We start from the raw sequence: 24,224 nt of genomic DNA on the forward strand, positions 1-24,224 counted from the left end.
TTGGGATCGTGTGCCATTAATGCATGATATGGAGATAATAAAGAGCTTGGTATGGTTCCTTGCCTATGTCCAAATTAGAGGCCAATTTCCGAGGCTGATAGCAATATAATTTTCTTTTTTTGAATATATATTATATCTGACCATTGTATTTGAATGTTGGTGGTTAGGGTTGGGGTAGGGTTGTTGTAAGGGTTAGGGTTGGGCTTTTTTTATTTTGGCTGTATCTCCGGAACGGTAAGTCGTAGAGACACTGGCTAAAGACTAGTGTGTTCAGAAGGGTCCCGAGTCTCTATGACCCTCCATTCCTGAGATATAAGCAGGCATAAGAAAATGGGGTTAGAGTTAGGGTTTTGTTCAATATGATCAGCCGGGTCACAGACTTCCCTCTGAAGTTACACAGAAAAAGAAAACGAAAAAATGTTGAAATGGTAAAAAAGGTGGTGGAGATGAGAAAGAAATGGATGGCGTGGATAATTTAAGTAGCTGGTAAAAACATTGTTTTTGTAAATTAACAATGCACTCTCAGATTAATATTTAGGCTATCATGAGTGTATGCCACTCCACTGTGCAAAAGCTTGTTTTGATTCTGTCGTCAGTTGTATAACTACATTAGATATGGAAGAGACATCTTCTAAAAACATGTTAAAATGCACCAGAATGTGGGAAATTGCATCCACTAAATTCCAAAATGTTCTGGAGGAGGACCCCCAGAACCCCTGCTTAAACTGGACCCCCAACATATTAAATGCTGCTGACGCCCCGGCCCCAGTATATTAAATGATATATAAACACATCGATGCCTACAATGCAGCAGCTCTGACGACCCCGTCCCTCCCTCCACCATCCACTGTGCGCATGCGTACTCCGACACAGACATGACAACAAGATATCGTACGTGAGCATTTGATATGGGCAGAGCGCCTGGAATTCTTCCGATAAGCTAGGATTTAATGAGCAAAGCCTTTACATTTCATTGTAATTACACCTATACTAGAATTACCTTTCTACATTGTCACCATGCCGGTAAGTCGACACGCCTGTTTGCCCTTTTTGTTTGCAAACGGGTTCCTCCCTTTAGTCCGACCTCACTGATGTGACGCTAACCGGTTAGCATCATTAGCTTGCCAGTTGCCAACAAGGAAATGGTAAGCTTCGTTGGGGTTTTTGCCAGTCGCCACAAATCATACAGCAGGAGGTGTTAACAGCATGTTGGTTCGACCTAAAACAAACTTCCAAATGTGTCCATTCATTGTGCTAGTCAGCTAACGTTAGTTGGCTAACGTTATCTTCGACGTTAGTTACGTTAGCGTTTCTCTGCTTAGCAACCCTGCAAACGGCAAAGCGATAACACTAGCTAGCTTCGTTTTTACCGAGTCACTTAAGCTAGCTGCACAATATAGCGTTGTCAGTTAATTGTCACTGCATAATTAAGCTTTAGGATACATCCTATGACAAGGCGTTAACTCCCTCTCTCTCTCGTTGCGGACGGTTTTGTTTTTTTCAGAGCAATAAGCTTGAGAAACCGGAGATCAATGATAACGTGAAGGTGGTGGTGAGATGCCGTCCCTTCAACCAGAAAGAGAAGATGATGAGCCACAAACAGGCCGTCAATGTGGATGAGATCCGTGGGACCATAGCGGTCAACAAACTGGAGACGCCCCATGAGCCACCCAAGACCTTCACATTTGACACCGTGTTTGGACCAGACAGCAAACAGCTGGATGTCTACAATCTCACCGCCCGCCCCATCATCAACTCAGTGTTAGAGGGATACAATGGTAAACATTAATGTGCCACAAGTTCTCATTTTTATTTAGTAACCATTGGTGTTATATGTGCATCATCGACATAATGACAGCATGAACCACTGGAGTCAAACATGCACTTCTAGCGTCTAGTTCATCTACACCTGACCAAGATTGTGTTTTCATTCTTCACTGTCATATAATAACTACTGTGCTTGTATGCCCTGCTGTCCACTTCAGGCACCATTTTTGCATATGGGCAAACTGGCACAGGAAAGACCTTCACCATGGAGGGGGTGAGAGCGGTGCCAGAACTCAGAGGGATAATCCCAAACTCATTCGCTCATATTTTTGGTCACATTGCCAAGTCAGAGGGGGACATGAGGTAAGGGAGCAATCAAAGTGCAAACATTAAGTAAAATCAGCACACATTTCTCTTTAGCTACATACACTCAAGTGAGGGAGCTCGTGCAAAAACAAAGAAACAAAGTGTGAAGAGTGATGTGTTTCCTAAGCATGTTTTTCCAACAGCAGCTTTACATCTTACCATTTGTCAGACTTTGAATACATATTGAACTTCCACAGGTTTTTGGTTCGAGTTTCGTACTTGGAGATTTACAATGAGGAGGTGCGAGACTTATTGGGCAAGGACCAGATGCAGAGGCTGGAGGTAAAGGATATATTTAAAAAACCATCAGTAAAATGTAATTCAGTGATTCATATCAAAACTGTCTTGAATGTTATGTCACAAAGGGTATTTTTGTTTGAGATCGTTTAGAGTATATTACTATCTCTATATTTCCAAACAGAAAAAACATGCAGAAGATGGCTGAAAAGATTTTCTTGTATTAACTGTTTGATGATGACGGCAGTTTTCCATGATAAAGGCATTTTTTTTTTCATCACAGGTGAAAGAAAGACCAGATGTTGGCGTGTATATCAAAGACCTCTCAGGTTATGTTGTAAACAATGCAGACGACATGGACAGAATTATGACGATGGGCCACAAAAACCGTAAGCAGAATAACTGTACATTACAGTACAGTACATGTATGTAGACAGCATTATGTGGATTTGGTTAATTTATTTACATTAAAAAAAACTTTATTTAAGATGCAATGTGTGCAAACTATTAAGCGATGGGCTAATTTGCACTTTACATATGTTGATATTTAGAAAGTGAAGAGATAATCATTGAAGACATCACATTTAAGTGGAAATTGTAAAGCTCAGAAGTACGCTACATACCGGTCATGGGGTCATGTTTTCTGATCAAATGATATTTCACTGTGTTTAGGGTCTGTTGGTGCCACAAACATGAATGAACACAGCTCCCGTTCTCACGCTATCTTCACCATCACCATCGAGTGCAGTGAGAAGGGTATGGATGGAAACCAGCATGTGCGCATGGGAAAGCTTCATCTGGTTGATCTTGCAGTATGTATCTGTGGCCAGAAACGCAAAAATAAACAAATTCCTAGAAAGTTAGACGATACAGGTGTTACTTAGATATACAGCATGCCTTATAGTCCTCGATCCATCCATATCTACCACCTTCCCCCTATAGGGCTCGGAGAGACAGGGCAAGACTGGAGCCACGGGTCAGCGTTTAAAGGAAGCGACAAAGATCAATCTCTCTCTCTCCACACTGGGTAACGTCATCTCTGCCCTGGTGGACGGCAAGAGCACACACGTGCCCTACAGGAACTCTAAACTCACTCGTCTGCTGCAGGATTCATTAGGAGGAAACTCTAAGACCATGATGGTAGCGTAAACGTTTGAAAACTGTACGAGACGCATGTGTACGAGAGTTGCGCAACAAACTCTTTTTGCTAAACTCTCTAAATACTTAATTTCAGAGAGCAATCAATGTGCAAATTAACATTTTCTAAGTGCTTGTGATGTCTAAACTTTTTGCCATACTCAATTTTGACATTACAATTTCTACCTCACTTTTTAATGATATACTTCTCCCCACCAGTGTGCAAATATAGGCCCTGCAGACTACAACTACGATGAGACCATCAGTACATTGCGCTACGCTAATAGGGCTAAAAACATCAAGAACAAAGCCAGGATCAATGAGGATCCTAAGGATGCCCTATTGCGCCAGTTTCAGAAGGAGATTGAGGAGCTAAAGAAGAAACTGGTGGAAGGTAATGGTCCAGGCAGTAAAACATAATCACGCTGTTTGGATTACATGCATTTTTTTTTCAAGAGAGGACTTGCGGCTCTTGAAAAAAATTGTTTTTGTGCGATTCTAGGTGAAGAGATTTCTGGCTCAGATGGCAGTGGATCAGAAGAGATGGATGACGGCGATGATGAAGGAGGGGTGGCAGGAGAAGGTCGTAGGAGAAAAAGAGGTAAGAATTTGTAAATAATGCAAAAAATAGATGCCATTGTGCATTCGGGCAAATTACTAGAAATCTGTTGATGCAATCTTGATAAGCTTGTGGTGGGTTTCCATGCATCCGTTTATGACGTGGGTTTTTATGTAAATGATTGGATATGCATCTGTATAATTAGTGTATATCCTATTAGATCTCTTGCATACTGAGCATTCATTTCCTCAGACGATAACATGCTTCCATAAAAAATTACCCTCCTCTCATGTTGGTGTTTCCTTTGAATTCTCACCTATAAAGTGTGAACTACTGATGAAAAAGCATTATGAGGTCATCACATTATGTTGCAGTGCTGACACTAATGTTCCTGCGAGGCTGAGGGATGTTCCGCTTTGTTGTGTATCGGTATCTCTTTCTATTTTCCATTTTTCATTCTTTTTGATACTGCAGTATTAGGTTTCTCTTACATCATAATAACAAATCCTTCAGCGGGCATACAGTGCTGTATCTGCAATTTGTATGTGTACATCTGCAGCTGCCTCATTTGTGGGACCTACAGTTTAAGCTCTGCAAACCAACTGGTCTCTACTGTGCATGTTTCTCACTGTGGACTTTGGTGGGAGGGGGCTTCCTCTGCTTCTTTTCCAGACAATAGCAGCAGTAGCGGCAATAGCTCAGACTTTGCCTGCTCGTCGCCCACTGAGGATAAACCTCAGAATAGTGAGTTGGAGTAGCACTCTGCTTTACCAACACGCCTGCCCAAAAACTTGAGCCCTTTTCCACACATGGAACCCATAAAATTGCTGGTTTTAAATATAAATGGAAGACAGCGTTTTGGCATTTGGGACACCAAAGTCAGTTTTTGTCTTTTGCAGGTTTTATTTTGTTGATTGAGAGTAAAGCTGGCGAGACTAAGAGCCCTGCATTAACACTGCATCTTAGTTGGATTTTAAACATGTAGTTAAACAAACACGCACCAGGTTTCTCAGGTCACAAGTACTCCAATACCCCAAATCCCATTGTCCCAAAATAAACGAGTTATCTGACGCTACGTTATTTTTTGCCTGGTGTGGTGTCTTTTCACGTGGAGAAATATGAGTTGAAACAAACTGAAGTTCCTAAAAGTAACAGGAGTGGTGCCACAGGCAAAGAGAAAAGGAGAAGGAGGGGATTTCCTAATGCTACTTCAGTTCAGAGGGTTGTGAAGCCTTGGTAGAAGGGGGCATGTGATCTCTGAAGTTATACATTTCATTATTGATTCAGGAATTAACAGTTGAGCTTCTTTTTTTTAAGCAAAGTAGCCACACTTGATGCTAACCTTCTCTATTAATATTGTCCATTTAATTGGCACTTGACCCATTTAAGGTCCTGAGGAGGCAAATTGCCAGAGTGAATTTTCCCAGAGCATTAATGGATTACAGTTCATGTGTGAAAAGGGGCTTAATACTTTCCCTGTGTGTCCGTGCCACTCATCAGCAGGCTCACAGCCCAAACCCCCCACTGTTACTGTCCATGTCCCAAATATTTGTACTTCTTGGTGTGCAAGTGTTGCTACGGATGTCTTGGGATGGATCCATACATTCAGTGGCGGTTCTACACGGGGGCCTACAGGGGCCAGTGCCCCTGTAAAAATGTCCCAGGCCCCCCCTGTGGCCCCCCCAGAGCTGACTGAATGATAAAATGAAAATGAAATAAATTGATCAAGTTATTACGATTTTATGCGCTAGCGCCAAAAGCGGAACTAATGTGACTCAGCGCTCTACACGGAATAATTAGAGCGACGCACCCAAACACTGCCTTGCCGGATGCGAGATGAGAGTGAGAACGGCACTTTCCATTTTTTAATGTGCCCCTCTGATCAAACATTGGCCCCACCTTGGCCCCCCCAGTAAAATTTGTCTAGAACCGCCACTGCATACATTTAAGACGGACTGGCAATGTTGAGCCGATCCCTCCGAAGAATTGAGTAAATTTAATGTTGAATTTCTCCTTCTGCTTTCCAAGGATGGTCTAAATGAACACTGTTTTGACATCTTAGACTGGTTATGAAGACTTTTAGTTTCAGGCCACACCTCTGCCAGGATATATGTGTAATCAGTGACTCCTGTTCCACAAAGACATAATTCATCCACATCAGATTTCATGAAGTGAAGTGATGTTCTTTTGTTTTTTTGTTTTTTTGTCTATTGTCTATCCGTTGTCACTACTCCTATAGCATTTTGTCATTATTACAGAAACTTCTCTTATTTGACATGTCTTTCTCCCTCTCCTTGTCCCATACGTGGTGTTCCACTCTGTAGAGTCATAAGAGTTTCCAGATCATTCTGTAACGTGTTGCCTTTTGTCTTTCTCTCTCTACTCCTCCTGGTGCATATGCCGCCTGTCTGACTTGCTATACTCCTCTTAATTCAAGAAGAAAGAGGTTGGTGTAAGAATATACATAGTCCTATTGTCCTGTAGCAATGGCGTGTCTACTCCCGATGGCGTCCGAATGATTCACCAGCTATTTCACTAACTCTTGCTACTCTGATAACCGAGGTTTATTGTATAATCACTGTTAACATTTTCTGTTTGTCCATAATTTACTTCCACTCATGTGTCTCATGCTCTCCATCTTCATAGCCACCATGTCATAAAGACAATCTTGCACTTGATACAGTTTTCCTTGTTTTTACACGTTGCTTGCACTAACAATGATTTAATACTGTGCATTAGCAGGTCACAACTATGTGCAGTTGGCTCTCACTGGTATTGACTCTTAGGACATTCACTTCTGTTGTGCAAATGTATGCATCTAATAATAAACAGCGCATATTAAATAGTATTAATGCTCATTTAAAAACATAGTATAGAATTAATCTGCAATGACAAATAACGTGGTACAGGAAGATGCATCTAAAACAACCTGTCAATTCACAACACTATGGTTTCCTGTGTCTCTCTCAAGGGAGGAAGAAGGTTTCCCCAGACAAGATGGTGGAGATGCAGGCAAAGATTGAAGAAGAAAGAAAGGCCCTGGAGGCCAAGCTAGACATGGAGGAGGAGGAGAGGAACAAGGCAAGAGCAGAGCTGGAGAAGAGAGAGAAGGACCTTCTTAAAGCCCAGTGAGTCCATGAAAAGAAATATTTGTGTCGTTGATGAACTTTTTAAATGCGGTATTCATAATGATACCAGTGGTATTCATAATGATACCAGTGGTATTCATAATGATACCAGTCTAATTTACGCTGCAAGCAGTCATGAATGGGTCCTCACACCTTCCTGGGTGATGGCGGTTCCAGCGGGATACTGGCTGGACATGGTCTAGAACAAACCATTTGGGTGTTGTGGAAGTGGGCGTGGCTTAAGTATGGGGGGTGAGAATAACCTACATCGACACACAAAAGTCTCCAACAAATGGTTGATCTTATGAAAGTGTGCAGGGAACCTCGGGTTCAGGCCTGAACTCTTATGAAGCATGAGAAATTTGGGGCTGATTTGACGATGCACGTTCGAGTTACAAGAACTTCGTGTTTCGTGGCAAATCGTTCAAAATGGCAGCCACGTCTCGGTTTGGTCGTTAAACAAAAACTCTTTTCATAAACATGATTTCAACGTGCTGTCCAAATTTAAAATCAATCTGTTTAAATCTGATATGTACAAAGTTTCAAAGCCTCTCAACCTACTTAGAGGCAACGGGGTAAAAAAAAAAACCTCACAATTAAGCATCAGCAACGTCACAAAGTCTTGTCTGACCACATTTGAAGAGGGATGTGGTCACTAGGAGGAATAGATAAAAGTATAAACCATGTTATTTCCTGTTGACAGTCGCTGGTACTGTGAGACAATATTGACATAAATGTCCCCATCATGCTTGAGAATTTTGGGTCCGATTGGACAATTTACTTTTGAGTTCGAACAACTTCCCGGTACATAGCTTTTTCACCACCTCACCACGGCAACCCTTAATAACCTTTCATCGGATGAGTCTTCAGTTTGTCCTGACCAAATTTGAAATCGATCGGCTTAAATCTGACTGAGGAGTTCATCAAGTGCACCTCGTGTTAACGGACTAAAATGGCATCTTGAGTTCAGAATAACTGACTTCCTGTTGGTTTATGGGTAAACCTCCCATAGGCTTTTTTTGTGCATTTTCACATGTTACACCAATGTTATACCAAATGTCATACATGTTTGGAAAATGTGAATGAGGGGGCTCAATTTTAGAGCCATTTGTTGGAAATGTGGAAATGTGGAAATGTGGCAGTGACTCATCGGAAACCTGATTCACATCTAACCTTTTAGGCAGGAGCATCACCTTCTACTGGATAAATTGTCGGCCTTAGAGAAGAAGGTGATTGTGGGTGGGGTGGACCTCTTGGCCAAAGCTGAGGAGCAGGAGAAGCTTTTGCAGGAGTCCAACAGTGAACTGGAAGAACGTCGCAGGAGAGCGGAGCAGCTGCGGAGGGAGTTGGAGGAGAAAGAGGTTAGGATACCTGACCATTAACCAGTCCGACTACCAAATGCCTCACTGAGACGATCAGCTGATAATGAGTACTTCCTTACTTGAATGTCTACATGAAGATTAGGTGTTTGTATGGGCATAAACAGTTTCACTTCCAAAAGTAGTTCATTAGAGCATAATCTTAAACCACAGTGTCATCAGTTGTTTAGAATTTTGTCGTAAGCAAATGGGTGGCAAATATGACATCAGATACCAAGTTATTGACAGTCATAATGCAAGCTTGATTGTGGCTGCATCTCTGTGGTTGGAAAATGTGGTTGGAAGCTCAGACTCACCCTCATATCTTTTTGATCAGAGATATTCTCCGGGTAAACTTCCTTTCATCTGGATTTCATAGCGATTCTTTACCAAAAACCTGATTTAAGACATTATTCTGCCCTCCATCAATGTAGGTGTTTCACACTCATGACTACAGACTAAAGCTTGCTTTTTTGGCTTTTGCATAATCACTGATCCCTCTCCCTCTTAAAACAGCAAGAGCGTCTGGACATAGAAGAGAAGTACACTAGTCTGCAGGAAGAGGCTCAAGGAAAGACCAAGAAGCTGAAGAAAGTATGGACCATGCTGATGGCTGCCAAATCAGAAGTAAGCATAACATAAGGGTAACGGCGAGAGAGAGCGTACACTGTCGGGGCGGCAGGGTGGTGCAGTGTGCAGGGAGAATCATACAGGATCATTTGCCCCAAGACTATTATGAGACCTATAGAAAAATACATTCAATCAGAGCTAAAAACTGATAATTATGAAACTCAAGTCAAGTTTGACTTCATTGATCAGGGGAACAAAACCGATTGATTCACTGTGGTTGTTGTGTTTTGCCTGTTAGATGGCAGATCTGCAGCAAGAGCATCACAGAGAGATCGAGGGCCTCCTGGAGAACATCCGCCAGCTGAGTCGAGAGCTGCGGCTCCAAATGCTCATCATCGACAACTTCATTCCCCAGGAATACCAGGTGTGTGTATACTTTAATTTGTAGCACTGTTACTCCATGACTTTGCTTAATACCGATGACTTGTATTGGTCACTGACAGACATTCACTTAGGTTGTGTTGGAACAGTTGATTTCATCTATATAGCTGATTTTCTATTCTGTGTATAATAACCGGACCCAACCTGGCAGGAAAGCAGCATCCTGCACACATTGTACAAACACCAGTGGACTTCCCTCCAAGGGAGAGAAGGCACACAGATTATGATATTAGCTGGTTTAAGGGGTTTCTCAACAGCAAGTATGTCTTTCTTTGCTTCTAGCCTTTATATGTTCTCTTGTTTTCCTGTGTAGGAGATGATAGAGAATTATGTACACTGGAATGAAGACATTGGAGAATGGCAGCTGGTGAGTTCCCTTTACATAACTCATGCACACACTGGTTTGTGGTTGGATGGATATCCGTTTAAAGGGGCGAACGCTGAGTTGGGGACTACTTCTTAATAATGTTTGTCTTTGCATTATGTCTTTTAGAAATGCGTGGCATACACTGGCAACAATATGAGAAAACAGACCCCCGCTCCAGACAAAAAAGAAAAAGATGTGAGTTCTTTCTTTCGTTCCTGAGGTTGTTTTTGTGTTATGATTTGTAATAGTGTAATTTTTCTCTTTTCCCTCCTTGACAATGTATTCTGGACTGCTGTCTTCTGTCTCCCATAGCCGTTTGAGGTGGATCTCTCTCATGTGTATCTGGCCTACACAGAGGAGAGCATGCGACAGTCACTCATGAAACTAGAGAGACCCAGAACCTCTAAAAGTGGCAAGAGTGGCCGACCCAAGACCGGGCGAAGGTAATCCACTTTCTACACAGACCAGCTCGAGGCTTCACGTCCTATCGAGCATAGCTGATATTCCAGTTCCCTGTGTAGTGAAGCAGCCTCTATTTCTGTCATCAGTCTTTGACCTTTGCATTACCTCTGATGTGGATTTGATTAAATACACAGACTTGGCTTCATACATGCATCTCCGCTGCTCAGATTACAAATCTGATTATCGAAGCCCTCTTGGTCTCCCCAGGCTACATGCGAGATTGAGGCTGGTCCTCTTCCGGTCCACAGGGTGGTGGTTATGCACCTGAAGTGGTTTTGTAACTTTACAAAAATATACAAGAAGAACGATAACTTAGTTTTCCATCCCAGGGACGGAACGCTTTTACTTATCGTGTGACGGGGCATGATTGCTGATTTCAGTTTAATTTAAATGTCACTTCAGCTGCCGTAATCACAGGGGAACATTTTTAATAATGTCTACTTCCACAGTATGTTCACAGATGCAGTTACACTTAGGTGGAGTAATGATTATAGATGCGCCTCTGAGGTTATTAACGGCATTTGCCTTAATCATGATAAACTGTAATTCTGAGAAATGAGACCGCTGCTCTGAAGTTGTGGATAACACTTATCTTGTACCTATCTCCACACAGGAAAAGATCTGCAAAGCCAGACGCTGTGATCGATTCCCTTCTGCAGTGAAGACAGCGTAGCGGAGAGCTTGGTTTCAGTGCAACTTTTGTGTTACTTCAGGAAAAAAAAAAAAAAAAGTCACTAGTTGAATCTGAAAAAAAAAATTGTTAAACATTATTAAGAAGATAATCTGAATCATCAGTAAAGCTGGTATGGTTTTAAATGTGACGGAGCAGCACCTGTGATGATGATAATTAATGTTTTTCTCTGATAGGATTAAGAACTCTTGGCCAGGAGGACCTGTTACTTGTATTATAGTGTAAGACTTCTTTTTGGATGTCCAACATTTTAATGTCTCTTTGGAACACATTTTGGTGGCGCAGCTTCTGTTCAAATTAGGCAGTTTCACCTTAGCACCTCTCGGATTAAGGAGGAATTTAGCATAAATATATTTCATTAGCAACATAATTGGTTTTGAACATAACCAACACTGTTGAAGATGTTGAAAATAGAGTTGTGGACACTATACTATAAACTGCATTCATATCCTCTGAAATGTATTTAACGGACTGTCTTGCGATGATTACCACATGATTAATATTGAAGTTCTTTATTACAGGATTTCCTGTTGTGCAAGAAACCAAGTCATTTTAGACAGGATATGTGATATCAAGTGCGTGGCCTTTAGATCAGAAGCTTAGATCAGCATGCACGTGAGCCTGCTCTTTGATTAGTGCTATTTGCCAATCTCAGTAAGACATCTTTTTATTTATTTTCAAGTGGGAACCATTTGTGTTGTAGTGAAATACACCATGCATACTGTATGCCTTAGTTCAATGCACTAGTTTGAGGTTTTTGTGCAGATCATTTTATGTTGTTCTGTAGATGCAAACTGACTTTTGTTTTGTATCATAATGTATGTCAAATGTTTACATCCACCTAACCCCTGGATATTTTATTTATTAAATTATTTTACACATTTTATCTCACATTCTTGTTCTCTGTGTGATTATTACATTTGCAACAATCCTCATCATTTATTGGTGCTTTTAAAAAAAAATGTTGGTGTTTCTGTAAACTATTGGTGTCTTGCAATTCAAATTCAAACGTGCTATTACTGGTTGACTTGACAGTTTTATTTGATTGATGTGGATGGATTGCTGAGATCTAAACACAAGCAGGCATGCTGTGAAAAAGTGCCATTATAATTTAGGATGAATAAATACAAATACAACAAAAAATGTAGGAAAATACACATTTTATTTCACAATAAATAGAAATAACTTATTTATTACATGTGATATGTAATGATACACATTATCACTACCGATAATCCATACAATCACTTTGGCTCATTTAATTTTATGTCCACGCACACCTTGGTGTTGTTCAGAAATTTCTGTAGCGTATATTTATGATTTGTTGTCTTGGAACAAGAGATGTTTTCAATCTGAAACAAAATCATTATGACAATTTTAGTTTTAAGCACACAAAGATTTAGCTGAACACACAACTAAGTGATAGAGAACATGTGTGACACAAAAGAGCGTATTCATTGTCAAAAAGTCCATTATGAAGTCACAGTCAATTTTTATTAACATTGAATTCCTCCGTACCTTGTTGTACTTTTCCAATAAACCCTTGAGAAAATCTGCATCTTTTTTTATTGTCGCGGTATTGGCTGGCCATATTGTTTGATTCAGAACTGACTCAGCCAAACAGAAAAACTCCGTCTGTGAAGAGAAAAGCAAAATTATTATTGGTATTTAACAAGTTGGAGTTAACATTGAATCAGTCTTAAGAAACCAGCTAAACTTCTTATTTAGGAGTTCACAAGTTCCATATTAAGTGTGGCATTTACATCTAGTGCGTGTGTACCATACAGTGATCCCAATAACTGCAAAAGGTTTCCAACGTACCACACATGGGCCATGACCCAAGAAATAATGTGGGACCATCACCTGGGGGGACTGGATGAAATATACAAGTCAGTACATTATAAATCAAACAAACAAACAAACAAACAAACAAACATGTAGTTTTCTAGTTTTCTTACCTTTGCCATGCTGTGATTCATGACCTCGACCTGGTCATGCATCATTACCAGCAGCAAACGGATAGTATCTGGGCAAGGGAGCGATGCTGCATAGACGATAGCAACTGTCATCATCAGTGAAAGAATACGAATGTTCTTCATGTCTGTCATGACCGTGACCCAGCACAGTTGCGTTTAGCAGGCAAAATATGCTACACACTCTGTGTTGCTACTTATATATATACACGCCAAAGGAGGAAGACGCCATATAAGGACCAAAGGATGAGTTGTATCTGTTTTACTATCAAATGTTCCATGTGGTGCATGGAGTTGTTTCTAAGCAATTACCTGCTAATCCCTTATCAGTAAAGCTCTCACCGCAAATTGCTGGTCGTGACCTTTTCTTAGCAACTTGTGAAGGATGTCCTTATGTGTAAGGGTGGGAAATGACACATGCTATCATGTCAGCGGTCATATTCAAATTGTACTTTTTTTGACAGTCGCTCACAGACATTTTTATGCACTCAGTGTTTTGACATGTTGCAATAGAAAAGAACGGGGGAAAGAATTATAATTGAAATGAATTATGACCCCAGTTTGTTGTGTGTGACAGTGTGACAGTGAGCCATTGCTAATAGTCATTAATTAACACCTGTGCCTTTTCTGTTATGACATGTCAAAATGACTGTGATAAGTAGGCACATGGGAAATATTTTGAGTCACACATTCAGAAGAGGAAACTTTGACTGACAGACACAATTCCTGTCAGCTTCAACTCCCTTTTTACTTTCATTCTTAAAATAAAGAAGAATGTGGTTGTTATTATTGAAATTAAATTAATAACAACAACAAAAAGGTATTACTTTACTCAAAATGATGTTACTTTAAAGAACTCAAGTGCAATATTACTGCGGATTCCTGCGAGCAATCATACCAATCATTTTAAAGACAGACCAGTTGGCGGGTACGAAATTGAAATGTCAACAAATTTGGTTAACTGTCTGATAAAACTGCTCATTAGACAAGTTGGAATACAAATTGTCGATTAAGACTGCAGAGTAGAAGAGTGACTGGAAGTTTTAGCTGAACTGATAACATTTGAAGGAGAGCCCCATCTTCAGGTGATGTTTGTAACTTCTAGGACACAAAATATTTACTCAAGTGCAGTTTCGGTGGTGGAGCCATAGGACAGGCCGAGGTGCTCCTAATGATCATGTTCTCTCACTTTTGTGAAATGAGAAAATCATAAAGTTTAAAAAAGTTTTTACTTTTTGACTTGTGTTCCCTGGTCTTGACATCTTTCATCAGATCCCTATGAGTTGTTACACATTTTAGTCATGCCCCCAGATGTTACCCTGACAGATCCCCCCCTCTAAAAATCTGTGACAATACACAAGTCACATGATCAACAGGAAGGATCATGGCATCATTTGAGTCAACTGAAGGAAATGGGAAGAATAAAAGAAAGATACTTCATTCTATTCTCTGTATTTTTCTTCATATTGTAAGTATGACTGAGTCCTGTTACCAGTTCTTCAGTCCTGTTAATTATTATTATTATTATTATTATTTCATACATTATATATATATATTTATATATACACACAAAAGAGAGAGAGATTGTCCACGACACATTTTAGAAAGGTAAATAAATGTATTATCAGATACGGTGCTGGAAAGAAAATAAGATCAACGACGAAGTTTAATTTTGAAAAGTTAGATTACAACATGCAAATAGCACTGATTCAGTGGAATGGTCCAGAAACAAAACAGCGCGCCTTTTAATGTATCAACAAATGAATGAATCGCTAATACAGCCAGCAGCGTTTCACTTCCCAGAGAAAATCCCTCCCTCGCCGGCTAAACCAATCAATGAGCTCCGATGAGCCTGGACCACTCAACGCGGGAGAGCAACACAGACGCTCGGCCAATAGGAACACGCACAGGATTTAGGCTAGTGCGCCATTTTGCTGCGTCCATAGCCATCAGGCAAGATGGTACCCTTGCTTTGTCTCCCCTGACCGGAGTTGTTTCGGTATTTTGAGGCGATTTTTGCTTCCGTACCATCGCAAATCTGCACACTGAATTGAACTGGGCCACCTGTGCCAAAACCTAAACGTGTCTCTGCCAGTCAGGAAATGACGACGGCGAAGCAGGTAGGAAGACTGTTGGGATTGTTTAGACAAGTCAATTGTGCTTTGATTAACGTTACTGTAACTGTGAGCCGGCCCGTTAGTGCCCACTGCTAGTTAGCAAGCTAGGCTAACTGAGTTGTAGCTATCAGCTGCGCAGCCGGCAATGTTTAAATTCGTACACACGCAGATTCGGACGTGGATAACGTATTACGGCATCTTTGTCAAAGTAATCAATATTTTTAAAACGCACTTGTTTGTACAAATGTAATTATTCGGTTTGTGTTGTAGCTAGCTAAATGTAACATTGCTACTTATGGATGCTATTGGGTAACGTTACTAGAAGGCTGCGGTTAGCGCGCTGGTCCGTGCCATGGTTATCGTCAGAAGGAGGGAAGGCCTGCGCGTGCATTTTTTTTTAGGTGCATGCCCATGCATGGGACATTTTTAACGCACAGCAGAAACTGCAATTTTACCGGGGCAACGCTAAGCAGCGGGAACGAGTTGTTGTGTATTGACGGCCACCGCTAAACCGGCTATTGTTAGCGAGTCTAAACTTGGCATTCATAGTCAGGAGTTCCTGTGTTTTCAAAACATGGAGGCTGCGTCGGGGATAAAGAAGCAGCACGGAACTACAAAATGCAGGCGCGCGCTTCTTGCAAGGCGAGTGGGCTCATTTTCCTCCACTGACACAGGGTTTTTGTTACATTTTAGGCCCGGTTGCTGCTGGCAGGACTCGGCGATAGCTCAACCACAGCTCGTAGCGATCTAATCAGCACATTATGATGACGTAAAACGGCACAATAAACAGCGATGCCTCTGTCTTCCGATGCACGCGCGTAAACAAATTGTATAACTATGTAATTACACACAGTAATTCACTGTCAATATTAATTATTATCTGTAGTTGGGGAAGTTCAGATTTTCTCCCACTGAAGCGCAACAGCAACCTAAACATTGCTTGCTTTGCAATTAACTTGCATTATGACAATATATAAATAGGTGTATCTAGTAATAATGAAATCTACAGCTTTTGTTTATTTCCTGTTTATTTTTTCTTGGTTAGAATTATTGCTTTGCTGGTTTTAAACAATATTAACGTAATTCTTCCTCATCCATCAGTGTAAGAATTTAGTCTTGTGCCTGGCAGCCTGGAGAAAACAAAGATCACATGTATTTTAGAAGTTTTGATGCTTTGATAGAATGAAATACACAAACTATGGGAATTCAGAAACTGTGTCAAGTACTGATCAGTGCCTAGAGAGTAAAAACAAAGCATGGTTGTCTTTAGACTTATATAGCCAGTGTAAATAAAGGTGTGTTTATACATGTTTTTACAGACTGACATGTCTATTATTCAGTTGAAATGTACGTGTGTTCAGCAGGAAACAAATCTTTCCATGTCTCTCCAGGTAAAATGAGTCTGGCTTCTTCTGAATCACACCGAGACCAAATGTCAGAAAAAGCAGAGGAGGTCAGTATGCAGTCAAACGATGTGTTTTTATCCCTGTTCACTATACTAAAAACAAGGAAACAAATCATTAAAGATGCATGTCAACTGTTTTTGTTCTATTGTCAAGCTATTAATATAAGTCTTCTTGTCAGCCTGGTAGCTCAACAGTAAATATGAAGCCTGCCTCTTCTCGCAACAAGAGGTGAGGAGCTGCTTTCTTAAATGTGGCTGTTATTTGTTTCTAGTTTCATCTTCTCAAAATATTTTTCACAAATACTGCTTGAAATATTAAAGCTATGTGACAACCCATTTTTAGGAAGTCCACTACTATAGCTAAGCACACCGGAGTGAAAGAATCCGACGCCTCGGCCGAGAGTGAAAATGAAGGTGCCACTTCTGACAATCCTTCAGACAATAACGCAAGCAGCGTATCTAAAGGTATGAGTTGTGGAGGTACTTGCTGCTCTTAATGAAGATTTTGTTGATGCTGAATTAAGTTGTTTCCCTCTCTTTAGGCACGTTAGTGATAAGGCCAGCTGGGAATGAAAGTAAAGGTGCCATGAAGCTCAGAGTGGATTTCAAACAAAAACCTTCAGGTGACTGAGTTTCATTATTTGGAAACTATGTAATCCATTATTTGTAAACGATGTATGTTTTGATATGTAGATGTTCACATGGGAGCATGCATAGGATTTGAATGTAAATTAACTTTGAAGTGCAAAAAAAGTGAAAGGAAGACAAGTGACAAGTGTTGATTTATTTTCTCTGGATCACAGATGATACCTTGCCGAAGAAGGTAAACTGCACTGCTTGTGGAAAACAAGTGAACCAGTTTCAGCCCAACTCTGTGTATGAGCATCCTGCACTCAAAGTACTTATTTGCAAGGTAGGAAAGTTCAAGTATACTCTTCACATATTTTCATAGCCATTATAGTGAAGTTCCACATTTTTTTCCCCCATTCTTGTTGCATGATCACACTGTTTTCTTTTTCTAGTCATGCTACAAGTATTACACAAGCGATGACATTAACAGGGATTCTGATGGAATGGATGAGCAGTGCAGGTAAGGCATTTTACACAAGACCAACAAAACATTACGGTACAAATGACAAAAAGCACAATAAAAGCAGCTTGAAGAACATTAAATTGCATTGAATCGACCATGAGGCTTTTAGCTTGATGTTGGATTTATACAAAGCCTTCGTTTTTTCCTCATGTGCCAAAACCTCATGACATTTTATGCAAATATATTTTTGCTCAGTCCCGGTGGCAATCATTTTGGGAAACATTAATGTTTGCTTTATTTCCTAAAACTTGTTGAACATTTCCCCCACAGGTGGTGTGCTGAAGGTGGCAAGCTCATCTGCTGTGACTACTGCAACAACGCCTTCTGTAAGAAGTGCATCCTGCGCAACCTGGGCAGGAAGGAGCTGTCTGTCATTACCGATGAGAATTCAAAGTGGCACTGCTACGTTTGCAGGGCTGAGCCCCTCCAGGATCTGGTCTCCAAATGCCACAAACTCATGGAAAAACAAGAACTTAAGGAAAGGAAACCGGACAAAAGTGAGGAACGTGAGAGCAAGAGACACAAGAACAAGGCAGTCAAAGAGCACAAAGCTGTTATCAATGGGAAAGAACACACCGAAGGCTCAGGAACCATGACATTCTCCTACAAAAAACTGCACGTACCCAAAGAACTTATAAAGAAGGCAAAAAAGCTTGTTGAAACTACAACTGGTCTGAACAATACGTTCATCCAGTTCATCCAGCAGGCAACCGAGGATCAGGGTGACAAGTCAATCAGGTATAGGCATTTGAAAGCCTTCAGGGCCGTGCTTGCCGATTTGAAAAAAGCCCACAGTGGTTTGGAGGCGGCGTTGGGGCCTGAATTCAAAAGCATGGAGTTGCAGAATGGTAACGAAGCGCAGCATATTGTGAAAAAGAGCGCTAATGTTGTGGTCCCTGTAGAAAACGAGCACGTGGATAATGTCGCTGATGCAGCAGAGGCAGCTGACGACGTCGCAGAAGAGGAGGTTGACGACGTCGCAGCAGAGGAGGCCGCCGACGTGGAAGCTGAGGAGGCTGACGGCGTAGAAGCAGGGGAGGCCGCCGACGTAGACGCAGGGGAGGCCGCCGACGTGGAAGCAGGGGAGGCCGCCGACGTGGAAGCGGGGGAGGCCGCCGACGTAGAAGCAGGGGACGCTGATGACGTGGAAGCTGAGGAGGCCGACGAGGGAGAAGCTGAGGAGGTCGATGACAAAGACGCTGAAGAGGCCGACGACGTGGAGGCTGAGGATGACGCTGAGGCCGAGGACGACGCGGCGGCTGAGGACATAGAGGCGGAGGAGACCGACAAGGAGCATAATGAGCAGGACATGGACAATGACCACGGGTCAAATGAGCATGAAATGAAAGACAGCCAAACAGAAACTGGTATTACCAAAAAGAAAATTAAAACTGAAGTATGTGATGATGGGCTAGTATCAGCTGGTGAAATGTCCCTAGATCACGACATTATGTCTGTTCCTCCTTCAGTTCCCGAAGAGCTTTTTCAGATGGTGGAGAGTCTTGCGGGTTCCACGATGCTCTCACAGACTGACGCCGATTTGGTCACAGACTCTCCTACAAAGTCAAATGGAAACTCAACCCAGTCTCAACTGGCCCAGCCCAAGGTGAAGAACCTCATAGTCAAACTGACTCCTGTGCCCGTCGTAACAACTCGTGGGTCAAGGTCCACCTCGTCCAAAAACAGAGAAAAGGCTGGAGAGACGCAAAAGCGTGAAGAAGAATGTGAGAAGGCGAAGGACGGTGCCGCTGATTCAAAAGATAGGACAGATAGCCCACCACCCAGCCGTCGCTCTAGTAGATTGAAGACCACCCCCTTGAGGAAACAGGCTGAGAATAAAGGCAAGGAAGAATCCTCGGAGTCAGAGGACGAAAATAAGGCCCAGGCCAAATCCCACAAGAAATCCAGTAACACCAAAAAGGATGATGTGAAGAAGACCAAGAATTCTAAGGAGGAGAAAAAGACGATGGATTCTGACTCGGACGAAGTTCCTAACATCCTGCTGGAGAAAGCTGCAGCGGGCCACAGTACAGATGAAGAACAGGGAAGCGCAAATGCTAAAAAGTGTTTATTCAAACTAAAAAACACATCCACACAGGATACAGACAAAGCATCCAAACGCAAAAGGAAGTGCGAAAGCTCTGATTCAGACTTGGGGCTCAAAACGAAAAAGACACCCAAGAAGAAGAAACAGAATGACTCGGACTACACCAACTCCGACTCTGACCAAGAGAAAGACACAAAGAGCAAAGCGGCCACTGCGAAGAGGAGATCTAACCGCGTGAAGAAACAAGATGGAGCAAAAGAAGAGGACAAAAGCTCACCTGAGAGGAAGGCAGCAAAGCGGAGAAGGTCTTATGAAGTTAAGCGCAAAGGAAGGAGCCCCAAAGCAGCCTCAAAGCTGCAGTCATCCTCCAGTGAGGAGGAGGAGGAGGAGGAGGAGCAGGCTGAAGGTGACTCTGGAGAGGACAGCGACCAGCAAAAGATCAAGCCCATTGTGGAGGAGAACTTGGTTGGAGGAAGTGCACCATTCCACCAATCCTCAGGTAATTTATTTAACTGTTCAGTGACTCAGGTCCGCGTCTGTGAGTTACATAATTCAACTCTTTGAGAAATACGCTTATTTGCTTTCTTGCCGAGAGTTAGAGGAGACAATCACATTCTAAAGTTACAGTAAATATGCAGCTTAGCATAGAGCTAGCCTGGCTTTATCCAAAGGTAACCAATCAGCACCTCTGAAGCTCACTCACATGTTATCTCAATTGTTGAAGCCACACAAAAACACAAGTGTATAAGACAACTTCCTAAAGTCCTGCGTAGAAGAAAAACATCTTTCGGGTCCTTTTCTCTTCTGAGTTTGTTTCACTGCCGATGGAGACGGAAGTTCACAACAAAACTGTAGATTTCTCTCTCACCAGAGTGTGTTTATGGCCAGGATTATATACAGGGTTACAGGAAACAAAAGGTGTGAGCTGAGCTCAGCTCAGAGGAAGGAAAGAGAACATGCAAACTGCCAGCACCCAGGGTGTATATTCTGTGTCAGTCCCATTTGGAGAGAAACTGAATTCTAACTAGGCACCCACTGCACGCACTCTCGGGACTTTTAGACATAACTAGTTCATTGATAAAAAAGCACTATTACCATGTTTCTTTATAGTTTCTATAAAAATGCTTGAGAAACTGCTTTAGGAGCTCTTAAAAATATAAATTCAGTCAAATTATTGACACTTATAAAGTGTTTAAAAGTTGACTCCTTTATTTATAGGGCTTATATAAAGGCTAGGATGTGCGTCCATTAAGATGAAATATGAGTTTACAATTGGTCACAATTCTTCCTCAGCACTGACGAGGGTTGTTTATGAAGTTTTGTTGGTAAAACTTGTTGACTTCTTGCTGAGGCATCTCAACAAAGTAGCTTAATATAGTTGTATAGCTTATAGGGGTGTAATGTACACAAAAATACAGAAAAACACAGCAAGGATGTTGCACACCAAACCGAACATCCTCTACCAAAAATATCCGATACAAACGTGTACCGTTGCACCGCTAATAGTTGAATAGCTTGTCTGTGATGTCTGTTTTTGTTCCGGTGCTCTTCAGAGATCTGTCACGCTCTTATCCCGGCTCTCTGAAGCTCTGTGCTGCCTTTGCCAGGCAACGGCAGCAGTTCAGTAGTGACTGCCGCTTGGCCATAACCTTATATTTTTTAAATAAAAACAACTAAAACAGTTTTCTTCTACACTCGCCAGAAAACTCTTGGCAAGAAAGCAAATAAGCATATTTATTGAAATGTCAAATTGATTGCATGCTCTTCCATTAATAGTTAACGTCCTATTTTGTTCTGTAGGAGACGAAGAGGATGATAAAGAGAGAGTCCCTCAGGATTGTGATGATGATGACGATGATGATCCTGAAAACAGGTACAACACATTATAAAGATAAAGACAGTCAAGTCGATCGATTGGTCCCTGCAGACATGTCTTTCAGAGCCAGGAGCAGCCTCAGTTTTGAAACTACAGTGAAGATATTATCCTATCATGATACAAGATGACCTAATGAACCCGTTGGTACTAAACCATGAATGTTTTTTTTTTACATACAGTATACATAAAGGTGTTGTTTTCGCCTGTTCTAAAATATTGTATTTGAATATTTCTACTTACCGATTTCCCTAAACAACCTTGGAACTCAACAAATTGGGTTAATGAGCCTAATTGTATTGATGTGTGATGATGTGAGCCCCCATAGTAGTAATTTTACACAGTGAGACCATTTAAAAAAAAAAAAAAAAACCTGTGACCTCTGGGATAATCACACCCTCATGAAACAAACTAAAAATCTAGGATATTTAATCTAGGAACTGAGTATATGTGACTTAACACATAATTCAAGAAAGGAATGATTTAAAACATGAGTCTTTTGTTTAAATGTAACTGTATTTTTTCTGGGTGGGTGTTCCATCACTAAGATTTAATTCAGTTTTTTTTTTCTTTTTCTCCTGAAGGATTGCAAAGAAAATGCTTCTCGCCCAAATAAAATCCAACTATTCTTCTGGAGCAGAGAGCTCCTCTGATAACGAAGGAGGAGATAAGGATGAAAAGTCTTCTAAGAAAGTTAAAAAAGGGGATGAGGATGAAGATGAAGATGAAGAGCAGCAAGGTAAAATACATGAGCTAGAAATCCCTACATGTAATATAAATAAGGCTGTTTTATTCTGCATTGGCTCAAGCTATTTGTTTCTGTCTTTGAAGACGAGGATTCAGAAGACTCTAGTTCTGACGTTGACGTGAAAAAGCGTGGTGGACGCCACAAATTGCTGCGCCATAAACTCTCACTGAGTGAGGGTGAATCAGGGGAGGAGAAAGCTGCACGTAAAGAGAAAAAGGGCAAGAAGAAGTCGGGGCAGAAAGGTTCATTTTAAACTTTCCATTTGCCCTTTGTTTTCATGGCTATCACTATGGGCGTATATACTGAACTGTTTCTTTGTCTTTATTTGTCCGTCAGTTAGCAGCGATGATTCCTCAGACTCAGACTCAGACTTTGAGAAGTCAGAGTCCAGTGAACAGTCGGGGATAAGCGAGGAGCTTAGTGAATCGGAGAACGATGGGAAGCGTAGAAAGACCAGGTGAGAACTTCAGCGGATCATTAGAAAGGTATTACAGCCACTAGATCCGGATTGAGCTCCTGCTCCAGCTTAGATGGATTCCATTTTGTGCCTGCAGGGCTGCAAAAAAGAAGGACGAGGCGAAACAGAGAAGTTACAAGCAGCTGAAGAAGAAGCGACGCAGGATCAAGGTTCAGGATTCCTCTTCCAGCAACGAGAAGGTATTTTGAAATGCAGAGCACTAAATATTTTGACCTGTCCCAAAGTTTTGTTTTTTCCTGTCAGGATTTGCCAGGTGAACGAGATGGACCCACATGACATTTACTAGTCAAGTCATGCTTGACACACAAAATGTTATTTAAAGTCCCCCCACGAGTGTGCTGTGAGGGCACAAATTAATCATCGCGTTTCTCGGCTACTGATCACAGGCAGTGAATTTTTTTCCTCCCTACGGGCTGAAGATCAGAGGGCTCAACTTAATGCTTATTTCCACAGAGTGGAAAGGATGACGACGAGGATGACGAAGACCGCAAAGGACGCAAAAAGATCCGCAAAATCCTGAAGGACGACAAGCTGCGCACAGAAACCAGAGATGCTCTGAAAGAAGAGGAGGACAGGAGGAAACGTATCGCTGAGAGAGAGGCGCTCAGGGAGAAACTTCGAGAGGTAAAACTGAAATGTTTCCCAGTTAATCAGCAGGCTTTGTGTTGATTGTTAATTGTTAATTGGAAGCCATTGTCTTGCACTTCCAAGTAGTATGGGTACATTTATCATATTTGGTTTGATATTGTAAAGTAATAGATGAGGAATAAGTCTGTTTTTGTGTTTATTAGTAGAGTTTAAATCATAGTATATCATGCATTTGTATTTGTATTGCATGTGATAGATGGCTATATAACACACTTGAAGAGGTTAGTTATATTATATAATCGTGTTTCCCAGGATAGGAAAGATGCTATCAGGTGCTTATTGAAAAGTTGGAAAAATATTTTTTTTCTTTTAGGTAAATTTGAATTAATTTCTTTCAAAATTAAACTGACATTTTCGACTCATTGATCATTCTTCAGGTGATTGTGTTGGAGGCGTCTTCTCAGATGGTGTGTCCCATCACCACCAAGCTGGTGCTGGATGAGGATGAAGAGACCAAGGAGCCGCTGGTGCAGGTGCACAGGAACCTTGTCACAAAGCTCAAACCTCACCAGGTTGACGGTAAGGCAGGGCTCCAGACTAACTTTTTGCATTGGTTGCACTGGTGCGCCTAACTTTTTTTTTTAGGTGCACCAGCACAAAATTTAGGGGCACCCACATTTTTCATCGCGTCGCCTTTAACGCCAAAAAGTCACCTTTTTATCGCTCTCCTTTTACATAATGACACCCCCCTTATGGCCTAGGTTAACTGCAGCACCATCCGCACCCAGAGCACCCGTTTTCTCCAGCCAATCTGCACAC

The 24,224-nt window shown here is 41.5% G+C and overlaps 2 protein-coding genes and 1 long non-coding RNA gene across 4 annotated transcripts in view; 2 read left to right on the plus strand and 1 right to left on the minus strand.

Moving 5' to 3' along the window:
* The first annotated feature begins 874 nt into the window (after window positions 1-874).
* On the plus strand, window positions 875-11,974 carry kif3a (kinesin family member 3A). Its single transcript, XM_084010371.1, has 17 exons — window positions 875-1,023; window positions 1,505-1,778; window positions 1,986-2,130; window positions 2,331-2,415; window positions 2,654-2,759; window positions 3,043-3,182; window positions 3,313-3,510; window positions 3,727-3,901; window positions 4,010-4,108; window positions 7,038-7,194; window positions 8,375-8,555; window positions 9,069-9,179; window positions 9,421-9,546; window positions 9,877-9,930; window positions 10,057-10,125; window positions 10,243-10,373; window positions 11,006-11,974. Exons 1-17 carry the CDS (start codon window positions 1,018-1,020, stop codon window positions 11,052-11,054), a joined length of 2,106 nt encoding a protein of 701 aa, XP_083866497.1. The 5' UTR covers window positions 875-1,017; the 3' UTR covers window positions 11,055-11,974.
* A 258-nt stretch (window positions 11,975-12,232) lies between these two features.
* Window positions 12,233-13,214, minus strand: LOC311013676. The gene is made up of 4 exons (XR_014597177.1): window positions 13,042-13,214; window positions 12,905-12,955; window positions 12,602-12,718; window positions 12,233-12,435 (listed from the first exon to the last, which is right to left on the minus strand). It is a non-coding gene; the product is annotated as an uncharacterized lncRNA (long non-coding RNA).
* Window positions 13,215-14,986: 1,772 nt separating this feature from the next.
* Window positions 14,987-24,224, plus strand: part of atrx (ATRX chromatin remodeler) — a 29,058-nt gene continuing 19,820 nt past the window's right edge. The window contains exons 1-15 of one of the 2 annotated variants that reach the window (XM_084010471.1): window positions 14,987-15,176; window positions 16,565-16,626; window positions 16,758-16,807; window positions 16,922-17,043; window positions 17,121-17,201; window positions 17,382-17,491; window positions 17,601-17,668; window positions 17,942-20,217; window positions 21,519-21,591; window positions 22,176-22,330; window positions 22,423-22,581; window positions 22,676-22,796; window positions 22,894-22,996; window positions 23,271-23,441; window positions 23,843-23,984. In XM_084010471.1, coding sequence (XP_083866597.1) covers window positions 16,570-16,626; window positions 16,758-16,807; window positions 16,922-17,043; window positions 17,121-17,201; window positions 17,382-17,491; window positions 17,601-17,668; window positions 17,942-20,217; window positions 21,519-21,591; window positions 22,176-22,330; window positions 22,423-22,581; window positions 22,676-22,796; window positions 22,894-22,996; window positions 23,271-23,441; window positions 23,843-23,984 — 3,688 coding nt within the window. In that variant the 5' untranslated portion in view covers window positions 14,987-15,176; window positions 16,565-16,569. The remainder of the gene's footprint in view (window positions 15,177-16,564; window positions 16,627-16,757; window positions 16,808-16,921; window positions 17,044-17,120; window positions 17,202-17,381; window positions 17,492-17,600; window positions 17,669-17,941; window positions 20,218-21,518; window positions 21,592-22,175; window positions 22,331-22,422; window positions 22,582-22,675; window positions 22,797-22,893; window positions 22,997-23,270; window positions 23,442-23,842; window positions 23,985-24,224) is intronic. The other variant, XM_084010472.1, reaches the window with a different exon arrangement.

This window comes from Eutrigla gurnardus (genome assembly GCF_963514095.1).
Source record: "Eutrigla gurnardus genome assembly, chromosome: 5".
NCBI lineage: Eukaryota > Metazoa > Chordata > Actinopteri > Perciformes > Triglidae > Eutrigla > Eutrigla gurnardus.

What these genes read in the sequence shown, in the direction of transcription:
- kif3a (XM_084010371.1), top strand. An exon ending in TCATTCCCCAGGAATACCAG is followed by an intron (nt 9,547 to 9,876) that starts GTGTGTGTATAC and finishes TTTCCTGTGTAG; the next exon opens with GAGATGATAGAGAATTATGT. An exon ending in CGACCCAAGACCGGGCGAAG is followed by an intron (nt 10,374 to 11,005) that starts GTAATCCACTTT and finishes ATCTCCACACAG; the next exon opens with GAAAAGATCTGCAAAGCCAG.